Source organism: Papaver somniferum, chromosome 2 (assembly GCF_003573695.1).
Source record: "Papaver somniferum cultivar HN1 chromosome 2, ASM357369v1, whole genome shotgun sequence".
Classification (NCBI taxonomy): Eukaryota; Viridiplantae; Streptophyta; class Magnoliopsida; order Ranunculales; family Papaveraceae; genus Papaver; species Papaver somniferum.
The window spans coordinates 158,871,303-158,889,904 of record NC_039359.1 but is presented as its reverse complement, the minus strand read 5'-3'; the positions used below and the strand labels follow the sequence as shown (position 1 = coordinate 158,889,904).

The 18,602-nt window shown below is 38.4% G+C and overlaps 1 protein-coding gene across 1 annotated transcript; it reads left to right on the top strand.

The window, feature by feature from the left end:
• Positions 1-10,914: 10,914 nt before the first annotated feature.
• On the top strand, positions 10,915-13,635 carry LOC113349561 (E3 ubiquitin-protein ligase RGLG2-like). Its single transcript, XM_026593534.1, has 10 exons — positions 10,915-11,100; positions 11,185-11,447; positions 11,544-11,769; positions 11,865-12,076; positions 12,234-12,313; positions 12,402-12,507; positions 12,607-12,734; positions 12,817-12,949; positions 13,079-13,135; positions 13,245-13,635. Exons 2-10 carry the CDS (start codon positions 11,244-11,246, stop codon positions 13,323-13,325), a joined length of 1,227 nt encoding a protein of 408 aa, XP_026449319.1. The 5' UTR covers positions 10,915-11,100; positions 11,185-11,243; the 3' UTR covers positions 13,326-13,635.
• Positions 13,636-18,602: the final 4,967 nt, after the last annotated feature.

Here is an 18,602-nt window from a genome sequence, read left to right as displayed (position 1 = left end):
TAATTTGCAAGAATATAAGCAATTACTAGCATGGAATTGACACTAAATATATGTAAAATATGCACTTATCAGGTATCACTTGAGTTCAAGCCCGTGAAACAAAGGAGAAGGGAGTTCCCTAGGGCTATCGATCTTGCGATCAAGGAAGAAGTTGAGCCATTGCTTAAGGAGAAATTCATCAAGCCTATCCAGCACCCTACCTGGTTAGCCAACATTGTGCCAGTAACCAAGAAAAATGGAAAAGTCAGATATTGTGTGGATTATAGAGAACTTAACCGAGCTTTCCCAAAGGACGATTTCCCGCTACCAAGCATCGACATAGGTATTCCTTCATGGACGGCTTCAGCGAATACAATCAAATAAATATGGACCCATCAGACGCAAAAAAGACCTCCTTCCAAACTCCGTACGACAAATTGTATTATGTGGTAATGCCGTTTGTCTTAAAGAACGCTGGCTCCACGTATCAACGCGCTATGACATCCATATTCCACGACTTACTGCACCAAACAGTGGAAGTGTATGTTGACGATATCGTGGTTAAAACTCAAGAGGCCTAGGACCATACTTCTCACTTAAATACGGCTTTTGAGAGATGCATAAAGTTCAAACTCAAGATGAATCCTCTCAAGTGTTCCTTTGGAATAACGTCAGTAAAAATCCTAGGCTTCGTAGTGATTAACGAAGGGATCCGAGTAGATAGTAGCAAAATTGAGGCAATCACAACAATGGCGCCACCATTAAACACCAGAGAACTACAAGCTTTCATAGGGCGGATATCGTACATACGACGCTTCATCCCCATCCTGGCGCAACTAATGACTGCATTCCTTCCCCTCTTAATAAAATATACACCCTTTGTGTGTGGAGAAACACAGTGTGTTTCATTTGAAAAGCTAAAGCAGTGCCTTGTCAGTCTTAGAATCCTCATGCACCCTATACGAGGAGTCCCTCTCTACCTCTACACAACATTCTCTAATTCAGCGATAGGCGCGGTGCTTTCACAAGACATGGAAGGAAATGAGTTATCACCTATCTATTATGTTAGTCGGGTTAAGGACTTACCTTTTGACGCACGAAACCACCGTGGTGGCAGCAACAAACCCCATAGCCTATTTAGCTTCGAAACCTGTCCTAACAGGGAGAACCGCCCGGTGGCTCCTACAATTATCATAGTTCGAGCTCAAATATCAACGCCCGAACGCAGTAAGAGGACAAGCAATAGCTGATCTCATAGCTATGTTTCCAGGAGAGGGAGACGACGAGGTACACGAACATATACCCGGGGAAGTAGCAGCTGCGGATATCGACAAGCCTTGGACCATGTTCTTTGATGGGTCATCATATGGTACAGTCGGAGGAGCCGGAGTAGTATTTTAATCGCCATAAGGAGAACTGCTCTCGTATTCCTTCAAGCTGGATTTCCCACGTAGAAACAACGTTGCGGAATATGAAGCATTGATCTTGGGGATCAAAATGGAAAAGGAGCTCAATCTCGGGAGCGTATAAATTAAAGGCGATTCAAGGCTCGTAACAAACCAGGTGAATGATGACTTTCATGTAAAGGAGCTGCATTTAGCTCCTTACAAAGCAGAGGCTCAAAGATTGATGAACCAAACAAGGTCAACTCTGGAACACACCGGCAGGGGTGGAAATAAGCACGCAGATGCCTTGGCGACCTTGGTGGGAAAAGTACAATTAAACGACAAGGAAGAAGGTACTGTCACGATACGAAGAAAAGAGTTGCCAAGTACTTGGAAAGAGGACATGTCTTTCGAAGAAACAAATGATTAGAGGCGGGTATATATTGAAGACTTGACCCGAATGGATGAAGGACGAGTGATCCCCACTCAATCCTTAAAGCAATTCGTGATAATCCAGGGGGGCTTGTATTACAGGGCAGCTGTAGGATCCCTTGCACGATGTGTGAATAAGAAGGAGGCCGATAAGTTACTCCAAGAATTACACGCAGAAACTTGTGGGCATACTGGAGTTGTTCACCTCTACAGGAAACTGCAAAGTATGGGCGTGTACTGGCCAAGTGTGTCCACTCAGGCATCAGCACTCCAAGACAGTTGTACAGATTGTCAGGCTCCACCACAGCCAGCAGAAGTTTGCACCATTGAGGGCGCGGATTGGAGGTAACCCTACATCGACTTCATCCAATATAATAAACTACCTAGTGACAGGCAGGAGGCCCTAAATATCCAAAAGAAATCAACACGTTTCTTCCTACACGAGGGCGTTCTTTATCGCAGAAGCTATGGTAGCGTTGTACTGCAGTGCTTGTCAGACCAGGAAGCGGTAGAAGTAATGACTCGATCCCATGATGTTGAGCACCAAGGGATGCGGAAATTGTTCCTATAACTTTACGAAGGAGGCTTCTACTGGCCAACCATGGAAAGAGATACCGCGGAACACGTCCGAAAATGCTTAAGCTGCCAGACCCATAGAAATCTTATCCAAGCGCCTCACACCCTACTTCACATCATAATAACACCTTGGTCGTTCCATAGATGGGGACTCGATCTCATGGGACCGATCAACCCGATGTCTTCAAAGCGCCACAAATATATAATAACAACCACGGAATACGCATCAAAATGGGTTGAAGCAATACCCCTCAAGGACTATGCAGGGGCTACAATAGCCGCGTTCATCAAAGAGCACGTCATTTACAGGTTTGGTGCGCCTATGATAATCAGGGCAGATAACGCATAATCGTTTGTGAATAAGGATGTGATCGACTTGCTCCGACAATACAACACAAGGCTCCACACATCAACCCCCTACTACCCCAAGGGAAATGGGCAAGCGGAGGCAACAAATATAATACGCTCATCCAAATTATTAGAAAAACGATGCACGATCATCATAAAGAATGGCATGAACAATTGCCACTAGCACTATGTGCATACAGGATTTCAAAGCACAGTTCCACTGGAGCATCGCCTTATTTGCTAGTCTACGGAGAAGACGTGATACTGCCTGCAGAGATAGCAATACCATCTTCTAGAGTGGCCATGGCTATCCATACCATACCTGACGAAATAAGCCACTTCGCGCATCCAGATACGATAGAAGAGAGGCGAGCACGGGCTGAGGCATTCGCCGAAGCTTATAGGAAGTGCACAACCAATTACTACAACCAAAGTGTAAAAGGAAGAGCATTTAATATGGATGAATTGGTCCAAAAAATCCCCCCGCACGTACAAACGTACGCCAACGCCGGAAAGTTCGCTGAGAATTGGGAAGGCCCGTTCATGATAAGGAAGGTGGCAGAGAGCGGGTACTATAAACTCAGGCGTATAAATGGAACCAAGGTCAAGACACCTATTAATGGCAAATGGCTGAAATTTTTTTACGCATGAGTCATACCATGTAAACATCCGCCCCGAGTAATAAAAGCGAGTTACAGAAAATGGTGTATCTACAAAAGGACTCAGGAACGCCAAAGGCACCTGATTAACTGACAAATTCACAAAAAGTCTCGGGACGCCAAAGGTGACCGATTGACTGACAAATTCACAAAGGTCTCAGGAAAGCCAAAGGCGCCCGATTGACTGATAAATTCACAAAAGGTCTCGGGGTAAGCAAAGAGCGCCCGATTGACTAACAAATTCAAAAAAGGTCTCGGGAAAGCCAAAGGCACCCGATTGACTGACAAATTCACAAAAGGTCTCGGGTAAGCCAAGAGCGCCCGATTGACTGACAAATTCACAAAAGGTCTCAGGAAAGCCAAAAACACCTGATCGACTGACAAATTCACAAAAGGTCTCGGGAAAACCAAATGTGCTCGATCGACTGACATTTACAAAAGGTCTCGGGAAGCCAAAGGCACCCGATCGACTAACAAATCAACAAAAGGTCTCGGGAAAGACGAAGGCGCCCGATTGACTGAAAAATTCACGAAAGGTCTCGGGAAGCCAAAGGCGCCCGATTGACTGACATTCACAAAATTATCAGAAAAGCCAAAGGCACCTGATCGACTAACAAATCAACAAAAGAACACGGGAACGCTAAGGGCGCCTGATCGAATAGAAAGCTTAAAAAGAAGGGAGGAGTAGGCGCGCTTTTACCCATCCCACATATTACCCTTTTCAAGTAAAAAAAAACAGAGAGAGGGGGGAAGACAGGCGTCACATGGCCAACTACAAAACAAAAGCAAGCAATAACAAACAGAAAAAATAGCACTCCAAACAACGTCCGACTTATAAAATATCCCAAACAAAATACAAAAAAACAAACAAAAGAACATCAATAGAATCCCTTCTAAGAGAGCACAACACTTAGTCAGCTATTAATGCCCGACAACGAGCAATATCTGCATCCAAGAATTCCACCATCAAACGTCTGTCATCACATAGCACGGTAGCTACACGAAGATCTTGATCGGATTCATGCACCAACTTGTGAATATCTCGAATAATTTTACCCTTAGCATCGACCCTATGAGAGAACGAAAGAGTATCCTCGTGCTCTTCATACTCTTTACGCTCCTTATCCTGACGGAACAACCTAAGTGTCCACAACAAACCCACTTCCTCTATCAAAATAAAAAAACGCGCCAATTCATCCTTAATATAGGGGTGAGGCACGAGTATAGATGCGACATATAGGGTCAGAATGTGACCAAGGAGCGGCCGCACCGCCTGGACAAAATCCACAAACGACAATCAGCAACACCACGATCGCTAGTGGCCATTATTATCAAAGAATATGCAAATAACCGCTCAGCCGTGTCACGAGCATTGACGGCTTCATCCAACGCGCGTTGAACCTCTAACGACACGCGGCCCGATAGGTCGGATCTCTGTGCATCCTGAAACGATTCATCCCTCTCCCCAAACTTGGCGTGCGCAGCATCCCGGCTCGTTTCCCTCGGTTCTCGAAGGGATTCAACCTCAACCTTCACGAGTAATAATCTCTTCAATTCATCATGTTTGAACATCGCCGAGGGCAACATAGGAACGTGCTCCAGGGATAACACATATCCGTCGAGAGTACCAGACATGCTTACGATAGGTCAAAAGGAAAGAGAAGTAATAACCAAAGAAGAGAGGGGCTGGCGTGATTCACGATGTTGAATACGTGGCAAACACATGGAACCACGGAAGGCGGTGATCCCCAAACATGTTTAGGATATCCATAAAAAAAAGAGGGGCGGGGAAGGCCTCTGATATGAATACTGGGGACTTAGGACCCAAGGTCATCATAACGACATTCGCAAGAAATAAAAAACAAAAAAAAAACACGCTCAAAACGAACGTACATTAAGGCATTGGTGCTGGTGTCACAAAGAAAAGTACATAAAGGGAATAATAGATAAAATAAGATGCCTTCAAGGCAGCGCGCGACAACGGGCAATGTCCATATCCACCTCTTCCTCCATGAGCCTACTCTCATCACACTGGATGTGATCTTGAGACAACCCCCAATTGGCGTCACTCAGCAGCTTGTGGATGTTTCTAATAATCTTTTCTTTTGCTTTCGCTCCCTGAGAAAATGGGTGCTTTCGTGTTCATCGCGATCTTTACAAGCCTCATCCCGACGGAATTTCCTGAGATTCCACAGTACATCTATCTCCTCCCGCAACACCAATAAACGCGAAAGTCCGTCCTTAGGGTAAGACGGGTTCACAAGCGCAGAAGCAGCAGTCAAGGTTAGAGTGTGCCCGAGAAGGCGCGGAGCCGCATGACCAGAAATATGCGAGCGACAGTCGGCGATGACATACTCAATGGTCGCTTTCATCGTTGAGGATTCGGTGAGTAATGAAATAGCAGCATGTCGCGCTGTAACAGTATCGTCCAGAGCATGATGGATGTCCTACGTTAGTCGCCCGACCTCATCGGTGGCTTGGCGCGCTTCATAATGCTCCGCAAACTGAGCACGCATAGAGTTTCTGTTGGCCAACTTATGTCCACAAAGCGCTTCAATCTCAGCTTCTACCAGCAATAAACACGTCAATTCTAAATTTTTGAACATTGAAACTAGCGCGGAGACTGGCGCCAGTGTTAATACATATCCGTGAAGGGAGTGAGCCATCTGAGCGAGGTACCCGATGAGGGAGGAAGGAGATGGAAATGCAAACCTGAAAACTGATAATTGGGTTAAAGCTCTGATGTTACTATATAAGGGAAGCACTTCCATAAATGACGCGGTAGCCATCCCATCTCCAACGACACGTGGCGTATAAAGGTGAAGGGATTTGACTATTGGATCATATGATAATTGATCCAGTAGTCAGGGGACTAATATTGATACATGAAAAAAATATCCCCTAACGGGTTTAGGGTGCCTCAAGAATGAAGATGAGTTTGGTACAAGGTGTGGGGACTTGGGGACTAAACCCAAGCCCAGGTGGAAAATATCTATAAGAAAGAAAGGACTGAGAAGGAATTAATAAGGAAGAAAGAGGTTATATTAAAGAATGACATTAGGAGTAATAAAGAAAGGTTAGCACATGTGTGATGATGTAATAAAAAGAGGGGCTTTTAGGAAAGCCTATATAAGAAAGGACAAGGTACAATAGAAATACAACTCTCTCTCTTACTATTCTAGGAATTCTGAGGTCACTTGGTGTAGCTAGGACGGGTAGAACCTAAACACGAATTCACCTCTCAACAACCCTTACATGATTAGTATTAATGATTATGATTAGATTTAATGATACTGATTAATTAGTAATGTTAGTGATTGGTTAAAATCAAAATAATTAGTGGTAAATTAGAAGAGAAATCATATCTCTGTGAGAGAGTTGAGGTTTTTGAGAGGAACAATAATAACAAGAAGAAGAAGAGAAGAAAAAAATGGTTTTAAGATTTTAATGATTAGAACTAACCAAAATATGTGATGCAAATCAGATTCACATGTATACTTGTATGTTAAATCACAATTTTCTAGGTTGAATTCTTATAAAAAAAAGATTGTTTACAAAAAAATTCGAATGTTCAGTGTTGGGTTCGGCAATAGAATTACTAGCCAAACATTGTTGAGAAGAACCGTTAGGTTGATATTTTTAAAAACGAACCTATGTGTATGAAAAAAATATTTGATGTTCGGCTTATTCGAACTACGATTCGTTGATGACCGAACTTGCACTTTATAGTTTGATTTTCATAAATTGCGACTTACAGAGTCATGTTCGGCTTAGAATGACACAATCGAACCAGGTATTGTAAAAGTTCAGCTATAAAATTGCATTTCCAATATGAACCGAACATTGCCTTGGTACAACATTTTTACATCTGATAACATTTTTACAGGGTTTGGATGCAAATAATACATCTGATAATCAGCCGAAACTACAGGCCTTCTTCATTATAAACTGGTTTCGTATGAAAATGTGATATTTCAATATTAACCGAACAGTTCTTTTGGAACATAAAAAAACGAAGCACACAGATCTAGACTTCAGTATGCAGATCTGGAGTTAAATCTCTTAACGCTTCACGCGACTCATTATACCTATGGTTAGAATGATACGCCGCCACGGCCCATGTTAAGGTTTGATAATGATTAGATTATTTTATTACTATAAATCAACAATTAATTCACGAAAAATAAGATGAAAACGGTTTGATAATGATTAGATTAGGTTAAGAATGAAAAATATTTTATTTTCAAAATGATTTTGGATTATGATTAGTTTAGTTTTAGATGAAGGATATTATTTAAGTAATTTAAAATAATTAAGTGTAACTTAGTAGTCTACTGATTCCTAGGATACCTTTTATAAGCATGCCCTAGATGGTATCATCATTTAGTATGCCTCAAAAAACCAAAAAAAATGCCTTGCAACAGTGTTCCTTCAAAAAAAAAGTTTAAGTCATATGCTTAAGCCCAATCTAGAAAATCTTTCAAGACCATATAGCTTCTGAAACATAAAAAACAAAGATGTGGACTCCAATATGCAGATTTGGAGCTAAATCTCTTAAGGGGAAATTAGGGGGAGACTCAAAAAATTTAATATTCTCATTCTCAGGCCCACAATTAATTTTGTATACCGTGACACCCATAATTATATGAAATTATTATAAAAATCAATACATAACTGGTTATGCATATTATTTTTTCAGGCATAACTCGTTACACAGCCTAATTTTTCAGGTGTATATTTGGCAGCGCAACTTAGACATAACATATCTAAAAATCCGCGCCTTAGAATTTTACAAATTTTATATCGTTGGAAATCTTTTTAAAAGAGCTGCGCAACGAGTACAAACAAGAATATCAAATTTTTGTTTTTAACAAAAAAATCGGAGGTGATCCTCATTTTAGGGAATTTTTTTGAAAACTTGATACTTAACCGTTATGCAGTCACCAAAAACGGTGCATAACACATTCTGCAGACGCATAACGAATTATGCAACCATTTTTTCGACTGCATAACAAAGTTATGCATCTATAACAAGTTATATAACCATTGTTTTGGTTGATTTTAGCCGTACATATAAAAAATTGATGCATAATGCAGTATGCATCCATATTTACGGATGCATATCAGGTTATGCATCTATTTTCTCGATGCATAATGCATTATGTAGCCATATTTTCGGACGCATAACAGGTTATGCAGGTTTTCTGGACTGCATAACAAGTTATGCAACAAATTTTGTAGATGCATAACAGGTTATGCATCCATTTTCACGAATGCATAACATGTTATGCAGACAGTTTCTCGACTGAATGACATGTTATGCAGTCATAACCACATCATCATCTTCTTTCATGTTTCATTAACTCCCACGCAAACCATTATCTTTCAGTTATTCGGGGGCTCTTGGTCAAAATCATGTATTTATACCATCATCTTCTTTCATGTATTTATACCATCATCTGCAATTAAACCTTCTTCACAACTCATCCAGTATTGCTTACTCCAACTCAATTCACGGCTGAGAGTTTCATAAAAATCTGAAATTCATTTCAAAATCTTCATTGAAAACAAGTTTTGATCATAAATATATGATGACCAAACCGTGTCCTACAAACCTATTTAGGGATTTTTGCTGCTACCATTAATAACAGTAGTGAATTGAAATTGTAATGAAGAGAATCGGTAGTAAGAGGGTTCGTCGTTAATTCGAAGAAGAAGACGATTTGGTGCTGCTGTTGAGATCAATCGAATTTAGGCATGAATTTTTTCTCGAAATCAATCGAATCTCTCCCTTTTTCTGAGATCTAGGTATAGTGGAGAAGAAGAAGAAGAAAAAAGAAGAAGAATAAGAAGAAGAAGAAGAAAAAGACAAAAACAAAATTTTATATATTTTGGGTTTGAGAATAATTTTCTTCCAGAATTTGGGTGGGCGCCTGTAGTTTTGGGAGCGTGAGTTTCATAGTAGAAACATCTGGGAGAATGGGTCTCCCTGTAGTTTTCACATCTCTTAACGTTTCACGCGACTCATTTCATACCCGTGGTTTTAACCGATGCTCATAGATTTATGAATCAACAATTAATCGACGAAATAGAAAATCAAAACGGTTTGATAATGATTAGATTAGGTTAAGAATGAAAATGATTTTGGATTTTGATTAGTTTAGATTTATGTTTTGAATTTAGGTGCACGGTAATATGTATTTAAGTAATTTAAAATATTTAAAGGTGACTTAGTAATTTACCCATTGCATGGACACCCTTCATATAAGGGTACCCTAAATGATATCATCATTTAGTATCAAAACAGGTTTCCTCCTAAAAGAAACATGTATAAGTCATATGCTTAAGCCCAATCTAGAAAATCTTACAAGCCCATATAGCTTGTCCAGCCCATCCCACACCTGTAATTCCTGGTTCCGGCGCCACTGTTTTTCTTTGTTTCATTGTTTGCAAGAGTTGTGCTGGTAACTGTAGACAGATGTTCGGGATTGTATCAACGGAATCGTGCCAGAGTTTTAAGTGTTTCTTGATTCCCAAAGAGGTCTAAATACTTGTGGCGGTTCTCTATTACAAAAGTTTTTGAGCGTCTCTCCAGCGGTTCATGTCCGCTTGTCAAAATACAGATGGAATCTGCATTTCCATTCGAGACGTGATTATAAATTGCGCCTGAACGAGGCGCAACTTAAATGTTCGTCTGATGACAGACGCAAACTAAAATAACGTCCCGTCAGGTGTACGTTAAAATTACGCTTCACAGAGGCGCAATTTGTATTTGCGCCTCATTCCCAAACGACAATAATAACTCTGCCCCACTCCAAACGCAAGTAATATTTGCGTCTCACGGCGGGCGTAGTTTTAAATTACGCTCGACCAAAATCAAATTAAAGACCAAATATGGTTTGGTTTTTGATTTTAGTCTAGTTTTTGATCTTTACTCCATTCGAATGCCGTGACCAAATATTTGGTTTTGGTAGAGTTTGCTTAGGAGTAGAATTCTACCGTTTATTTTCCTATAAAAAGGAGACGAGTTTACTTTGAGTTTACAAAAATCTTTATAACTCGTTCTACGTTTTTACGCCTCTGTTCTCCGTCAGTGCAAAAAAGAAAAAACTCGATCAACTTACCAAGTACTCGGTATGTTCTCATTCATTGATTTCGGGACAATTTTCCTCTTGTATTTCATATATTTCCATCAACCATTTTGTTATTATAAATTAAATTTTCATCTTGGGACCATTGGCGTGGAATGTCGTTTTTTCCAAGCTTCCTCGGAAATATTATAAAGCTTTATTCAAATTGTTAAAAGATAAATATTGCAAGTAGACCACGGCAACAAGATTATTATCAATAATAATTTCCACTTGACTTAGTCGAAGACTTGATAATAATGCACTCTTTCTTTGAACTTTCATATGAAATTTCGCCTACAGTAGGATTTTCTCAGGATAAGATGTTTGAATTATTTAAACGTTATATATGTTGCTTTCAGAAAGTCACCTATTGGAATTTAGTTGAAACTTCTTTCTTGCGACCTTCTCATAATCGTGGTTTCTTGTTTTCAAGTTGAAAAGTTTGATCAAGTTCAAATAATTGAAAATTTCATCTTTTGTTTGATTTGGGACAGACATTCTCTTATATAAATTCATTCAACTGTTATTCCAGCAGTACCACTAGTGCCCAATCAACTCCGACTCAAACTGCACGGAGTCCGGTCGTTTCTGGTGAGTTACTCTAAACTTCTTGGTGTTTTGAGTTCATGTCATGCTTAATTTAACTTACAGGTCTCTAACTTCTATCTGAACCAGGATTTGCGTTCGGCCGCGCGGTTTTTTAAAAGAAACTTAGTTCTTTAGATCATCCATACATGGGAGCCAAACAGTCAAGCAGCAGCAGTAGGTATTCGAATTCATCTTCTTTCAACCGGGGATATATGTCAACGCCAGCACGCACCTCTACATCATCCTCCTACATGCCTTCCCCGGCACATAACGGGTCAGGTGACATTCGCAGTGGAGCATGGTCATCGAAATACAACAGGATTGATGATGATTATCGTTCCTTAGATCAGGTACAACATACATTAATAAAGTTAATTTTTGACCGGACGGTTTCCGGCTAATCAGAACTTCCATTTTAGGACATTGACATTTCTATTATTTGTCAGGTGACAACAGCTCTTGCCAGAGCCGGTCTTGAATCGTCGAATCTTATTGTGGGAATTGATTTCACAAAGAGCAATGAGTGGACGGGTGCTAGATCGTTCAACCATAAGTCGCTCCATCACATTGGAGATTATCCCAACCCATATGAGCAAGCAATATCCATTATTGGAAGGACCCTTTCTAGTTTCGACGAGGATAATCTCATTCCGTGTTTCGGTTTCGGCGATGGTTAGCTCATTTACATAATTTAGTCAGTTCGAAATATTAAATTGTCTATGTCCATCAATTTGCTAGAGCTAACAGTTGAATGTATTGTCCTGCAGCATCTACACATGATAAAGACGTATTCAGCTTCTATCCAGACCATCGGCCCTGTAATGGATTTGAGGAAGCACTGGCACGTTATAAAGAACTAGCTCCTCAACTTCGCCTGGCAGGGCCAACATCTTTTGCACCTATAATAGAAATGGCTATTGGAACCGTGGAAAGGAGTCGGGGTCAATATCATGTTCTTCTCATTATTGCAGACGGCCAGGTTAGTCAATTTGTGCCATTAGTACAGAATCCTAATACTTTCGAGTTATTTGGTGTAGTTAGGAAGATTCAATGTGTAAGCAGTTCTTAACATTGTCCAATTTTGCACTATAAAAAGAATGTCCAGTTTACTTCATATTGATAATTTTGTGAAATAGGTGACACGAAGCGTTGATACGGACGCTGGGCACCTAAGTCCGCAAGAACAGGACACAGTTAATGCCATAGTTAGAGCAAGGTTTGTGTTCTTGTATCTTTTCGGCAGAGCATATTACAATTTTGATTTTCTTTGGGTCATTCTGCTAAATGTGAACCCTCTATTGCAGTGATTACCCATTATCAATTGTTTTGGTCGGTGTTGGTGACGGGCCGTGGGATATGATGCGTGAGTTTGATGACAATATCCCTGCTCGAGCTTTTGATAATTTTCAGGTTAGTCAGAAGTTGAACTGTCAGATGCTTAATTTTGACCCGAAACTATCTTTAAAAACGTTGTTTGTTGAATCTCAGTTCACCAACTCTTGTGTGCAGTTTGTGGATTTTACTGAAATTATGTCGCGGAATATCCCGAACAGCAAAAGGGAGACGGATTTTGCTCTTGCAGCACTTATGGAAATACCTTCACAGTACAAAGCAACACTAGAGCTTCAACTATTGGGGTATGTCATTGTATAACAGTTGAGAAAATTGTTATCATTTCGGTTATGTTCAAGTTTTCATGTCGATGTTCGCTTTGTTCAGTCGTAGTAGAGGAACTAGTTGGAGGAATGCACTACCTACTCCTGCAAGGGCTACCCAACACTCCAACAGCTTTAATTTCCGTCAGGCTGCCTCTCCCTCTGCTCCTCCGCCGCAACCTGTACACAACAACCAGGTAAAACTACTTCTAGTATGCAAGAATTCAAACTTGTGACACCATAAGACCTTCTTGCGAAACACTGACACCCATCTTGGAGTTCTTATTATTGTACAACTCGTTTGATGAAATTAACTTGTGCTACAGGGTTGTCCTATCTGTCTTGGACAGACGAAAAATCTTGCATTTGGATGCGGACATCAGGTAATGTATCTTGAAACAAAGTAATGCATTTCCATTTTAGAATACGTTCACTAAAGGTCTCTTGCAACTAACACAGTTTCCAACTCGTTTCTTTGTTTGGCCTATACAGACATGCGAGTCTTGTGGTAGTGATTTATCATTGTGTCCGATCTGTCGAAGGCAAATAACTCAGAGAATAAAGCTATACTAAAACAAGTATCTTACACTAGTAGTTGTTTTGCTTCATTTTTAATAGAATGTGTTCGTCTCAGAATTTGTATAGACATATGCCATATGGTAGGTGGCAGTGCCAGGATTGAAGTAAAAGGAGAAAAGGAAAAAAAAAAGGTAAGAAAAGTCGGTATGTGAAATTTGCAGAAATAGGTTTTAGAAGCCACTGGGCATGGAAAATCCCGCCGCGCATATGGTTGGGTTGTTTGATTTCATAGCTTTGTTTTAGGATTCATGTCTCTACATCTATCTGTAAATGGAAATGCAACATCTGAATGAGATTATACTTCTTCTCATATTCATCATGTATTGCTGTCTGTTTTTCTGTATGGTAATTGTTAACATTTTCTGTAAAGATGATGGAATACTATGGTGTTGATGTCTTCGGTGACGAATGCAGAAGCCCACGGAACTCTGAACCCCCAACCCTAAACTTGACATAGTTTAATGCATTTTTGTGTTTAGCTGACGGTGATATTCGAACACTGATCCTAGCAGTAGGAAGAATGAGGTTTTTGGTTTTTCAATCACAATGGTAAATGGTGTACTCTTTTACTAAAAGAGTGCAAGTTTGATGCAAGCCCAACAACCCGCAATCAACATGTAATGCCGTAATGGTCTACTCTTTAGGATTGCAATACATTGTGACTGAATACTCCCATATTTTCTGTATTCCAGAAAATTCTGTATTAATCTTCATTTTTTCTGGAATCACTCGGACTATATTCATTGGGATCATACACTACCATATTATCGTAAATCAAAATTAAATAACAAAATGGATATGATATTACCTCGTATTATGCCCATTTAGTTTTTTTTCGTTGTTGTTGAAAATTACTTATATTGAAAAGAAAAAAGTTACACAGAATTTTCAAAAAAATGTTGATTTCCCTTATCTCATCTAACTGATTTGAGATATTGGTGTCTACCAACATAATGTTAACCCCATTTTGCAAGCTAGAACCGGCAATTGAATTAGAAAAACATACATCCGATAATAAAGCAGAGTTTAAAGAGTGTGGCATCAACAACAATTGTTGTTTATGAATTCCCTGTTTGGCGCTTCTTTTGCCGAAATTTTTGCCACTTCATTTCCATTCCTGTTCTTAAACACAAAGCCCAAATTTTTTCACAAGTCTTCAGAATTTTCACTGCTTCAGAGACTATGGCTTGGTTTCTCCAAAAGATGTTACTCTGCTTGTCTTGGGCATAAAAGATTAACCTCTGAAAATCACCTTCCACCCAGAAATTCTTTAAGTCCTTTCTTTTTGCCCAGTTTGATGTCTCCAACATACTTAGAGCCTCTGCGTCTTCTGTTGTGGAGGCCGTAAAAGTCCTAGCTATAGCTTGGATTGCACCACCTGTATCACATCGCAGGATTATACCATACCTAGCAGGAATAGAAGAATCAATCCAAGATGCATCAAAGTTTACTTTTAAGTTGGTTTGTTGGGTGATACATGTGTATCTTCCTCTCCCCGAGAATTAGTGATCCCGAAGAGAGATTAAGGATACAATTGTAATTTAGGAGGGATTACTGATTTAAGACAGTATTCCTATAAAAGGGAAATATATTCCTAAGAGGTTTGGGAAACCAAACCAAAGTATACGTAGATAAGGAAATACTTCCTAGACAAGGTAATATTCCTAGAAAGGGAATTATTCCTAGATAAGGAAATAGATTCCTAGAAGGTTTGGGAAACCTTTAAAGCTAAGACATCTAGAGTGTGGTTTGTGATACAGACACGCGCAGATCGAAATATTGTGGTTTTGTGAGACAAACATACCTAGAGAGGGAGGTTTGTGAGACAAATCACCTAAAGAGAAGTTTGTGAGGCAATTAATTATTGTAAAATCAAGCTTAGTAAAATAGTTTAAGGTTATTTACCTAGAAAGATTGTGAGTGTAATAAAGAGAGAATTGTTAGAGTTTTCTTGTTCATAATCTAGAGAAGATACATTTCTTCGAATCACGTTCTTGTTTGTGTTCTGTTTTCTAGTTTTCGTCTATTATTATTATTCTGAATTCCGCCTCTATAATAATAGTTACCAAGGTACAAAGATCAATACATATCAAGTTTGTATCAGAGCAAAGTTCGTTAATTACTTTTAGGGAAGATTCATGTGGTTTATTGTCTTCACCAGATCTCTCTACAAATAGCTTGGTGAGTTACTAGAAAAGCAAGAATACGTTAAAAGAATAAGAAAACCAATGATGAGAAAATCAGATGATGAGTCTAAGACTGATGAACCAAAAACTACCAACAAGAAGGTGGTTATATTAGAAAAAGAGATGAAGACGATTCAAACTACCCTGGATGAGTTGGTTGCTTGTATTCGTTCGAATACACCAAATCTGAAACTTGAAAAAAAGACGAAATCTCCATCTTAGGGTTCGGAAGAACAGGATGAGGAGGAGGAAGAACAAAGAGAATAGGAAGAAGAAGATGAGATTCCTAAAGGCAAAAAAGCAACAAAACCTCGTGTTAAGTTTATGAATCATGGTAAGAATCTAAAACTTGATTTCCATGTTGATATTCCACTTTATGATGGAAGTGTCGATGTTGATAAATTATATGATTGGATAGAGCGTCTTGAGACGTACTTTTGTTTCTTTGAATATGGTTCAAAGGAGAAGATAGCTTTTGCGGCATTAAATCTTTCAAAGCATGCTCTAATATGGTGGGAAGCTTATCAAAGACACTACCTAAGTAAGGGAGCATTTTCGTGGAAGGGATTCAAGGAATTTTTGAGAAAAAAATTATCTGGTTGGCTACCTTGAAGAGAGATGGTTCAAGTGGTACAACTTGAGGAAGTCATACAACCAAACCGTGCAAGAATATACTTCGGAATTTCAGAATTAATATATGGTTTTGTATTTAGAATTGGAAGATTATGTTATCTTTATGAAGTATATCTACGGGTTCCATGAGTATATACGGAAGGAGTTGAAGATGTTTTCAGTGGATACTATCTCCGAATCAAGCATAAAAGCTAATGATATCGAAGGAAAGCTTAAGAAATATGATGTTGAGGGAAACACCAAGGAGAAGTCTAAAGGTTTTGTCGCTAAAGGAGATGAAAGGAGCAAAGAGGATAGGAAGTCTAAAGACAAAGAAGGTTTGACGGATTGATGATAGAATTGTAATTTATGAGGGATTAATGATTTAAGGAAGTATTCCTATAGAAGGGAAATAGATTCCTAATAGGTTTGGGAAACCAATCCAAAGTAAGAAAGTATATCTATATAAGGAAATATTTCCTAGACAAGGTAATATTCCTAGAAAGGAAAATATACCTAAAAAGGGAATTATTCCTAGATAAGGAAATAGATTCCTAGAAGGTTTGGAAACCTTTAAAGATATAAATAGAGATGTTTAGCTCATAACTAAGACATCTAAAGTGTGGTTTGTGATACAGACACACTTGGATCGAAATAGTGTGGTTTTGTGAGACAAACATACCTAGAGAGGGATGTTTGTGAGACAAATCACCTAAACAGAAGCTTGTGAGGTAATTAATTATTGTAAAAGCAAGATTAGAAAAATAGTTTAAGGTTATTTACCTGGATATATAAGCGTAACAAAGAGAGAACTGTAAAATTAATTTCTAAGATCAATCTATTTTGTATACAAACTGTACAAGCTCAGAATTCTAATAAGTATGAAACTTGCAATCTATATTTCGTGATATGAAATCAAAATAAACAAGTCTTGGTAGATTCAATGAGTAAATAACATAGGTAAGTCTTCATATACCTCTTTGTTGATGAAGTTCTCGCAAATGTCTCCGTTTATTCTCTAGTTTTCAATCGTCGAGAGTAGTCAGTGATATCTGATATTTAACTACCATGCTCTAATCCTAGTATGAGATATGACTTCAGTATACTAAAAATAAAGATATAGTTTTGTGCAACTAGCGTTGACAACAAGCTTGAGATAGCAAAACTTACGAGTTCGGCCAAACGATGCTCTAACACTCAGTATTCCGCTTCAAGCCAAACTTGACCAATTAAGATTGATTAATTTGAATTATCATTTACGAGATTAAGTACCTTTAAAACAAAAATGTGCCATATTGAAACTCAGTAACTAAATTAATTCAAATATCTAATTCTACTTCATAGAATATTGTGATTCTAAAAACCATAAAACCTATGAAATACTATGAAATTTCAAAAGATCGGATCAATATCTGCACTCTACATTGGTCATACATTTAAGAATAAAACACAAGTATTGTTTTTTTTTTGTGATCTGACATACAAATGTCCAATGAGAAAAACAATTCATCTTTCACCAACTGCACGAAACAAAAATAAATGTTAAGTATATTGTGACAAGTTCAATACAATATGGTGATACATTAAATGAGACGTAGTTGTTTATGACCCGAGATTGCACGAATAGTACAAAGTAAATTGTAGTCTCTTGATACTATGGTGTCTTGTTGTAGGTTTTGAGATTGCTTGTTTATTTATTCTAAATCTTTCCTTGTATAATAACGTTTGCCGGTAAAAAAATATTACGTTCTAAATTACTTACGAAATGCCAAATCATCACCAAGATAACAAAATCTTGTTCCTCACCGATAACGAAATCCATTCATTTGGCAACAAAATCTTGTTCTTTCTTTTTTTCATCCAGTAAAGTCAAAAACATATATGGTAAAACCTTCATATAAGAATATACTCTATATAGAAATGACCTCCATATAAGATAAAAATTTCTGGTCAAATTTAGGAGGTTATAAGTAAGAATAAACTCTACATTGTGATAAGTAATATTTTTTAGGTCTCATCTTAACCATTTAATCTCCATGTAAGGATAATTTGGTATTATAGTAACTAAAGAATATGTAGTTCTTGGGGATTGTATGAATTGTGACAAACTAAACTTAGTTTTCACAAATATAACAAAAGAAGTAGAAATCTTATGAATACTTTGAACGTTCCTAAGTGTATATTTATTTACCATAATTCAGTTACAAGTGTTTCTTGCATAAATGTGTTAAAATTAACCGATCTTTTCCAAAATAAACTCTATATAAAAAATTGGGAAATTCAACCGAATTCTTAATTGAAATTTCACATCCATTATACCAAATTCTTGCAACTCGCATAAATCTATATTTGTTGCGTTAAATATGAAATTTGTTATTGTTGGCAGTGCTCTAATCCCAACAAGAACACAGTCATCGATCTTAAGCTAGATCTAAACATAAATAAAGAGAGAAACAAAGCTTTACTAAATCAA

What these genes read in the sequence shown, in the direction of transcription:
- LOC113349561 (XM_026593534.1), top strand. Translation starts at nt 11,244, where the DNA reads ATGGGAGCCAAACAGTCAAGCAGCAGCAGTAGGTATTCGAATTCATCT. An exon ending in ATTATCGTTCCTTAGATCAG is followed by an intron (nt 11,448 to 11,543) that starts GTACAACATACA and finishes ATTATTTGTCAG; the next exon opens with GTGACAACAGCTCTTGCCAG. An exon ending in GAGCTTTTGATAATTTTCAG is followed by an intron (nt 12,508 to 12,606) that starts GTTAGTCAGAAG and finishes TCTTGTGTGCAG; the next exon opens with TTTGTGGATTTTACTGAAAT.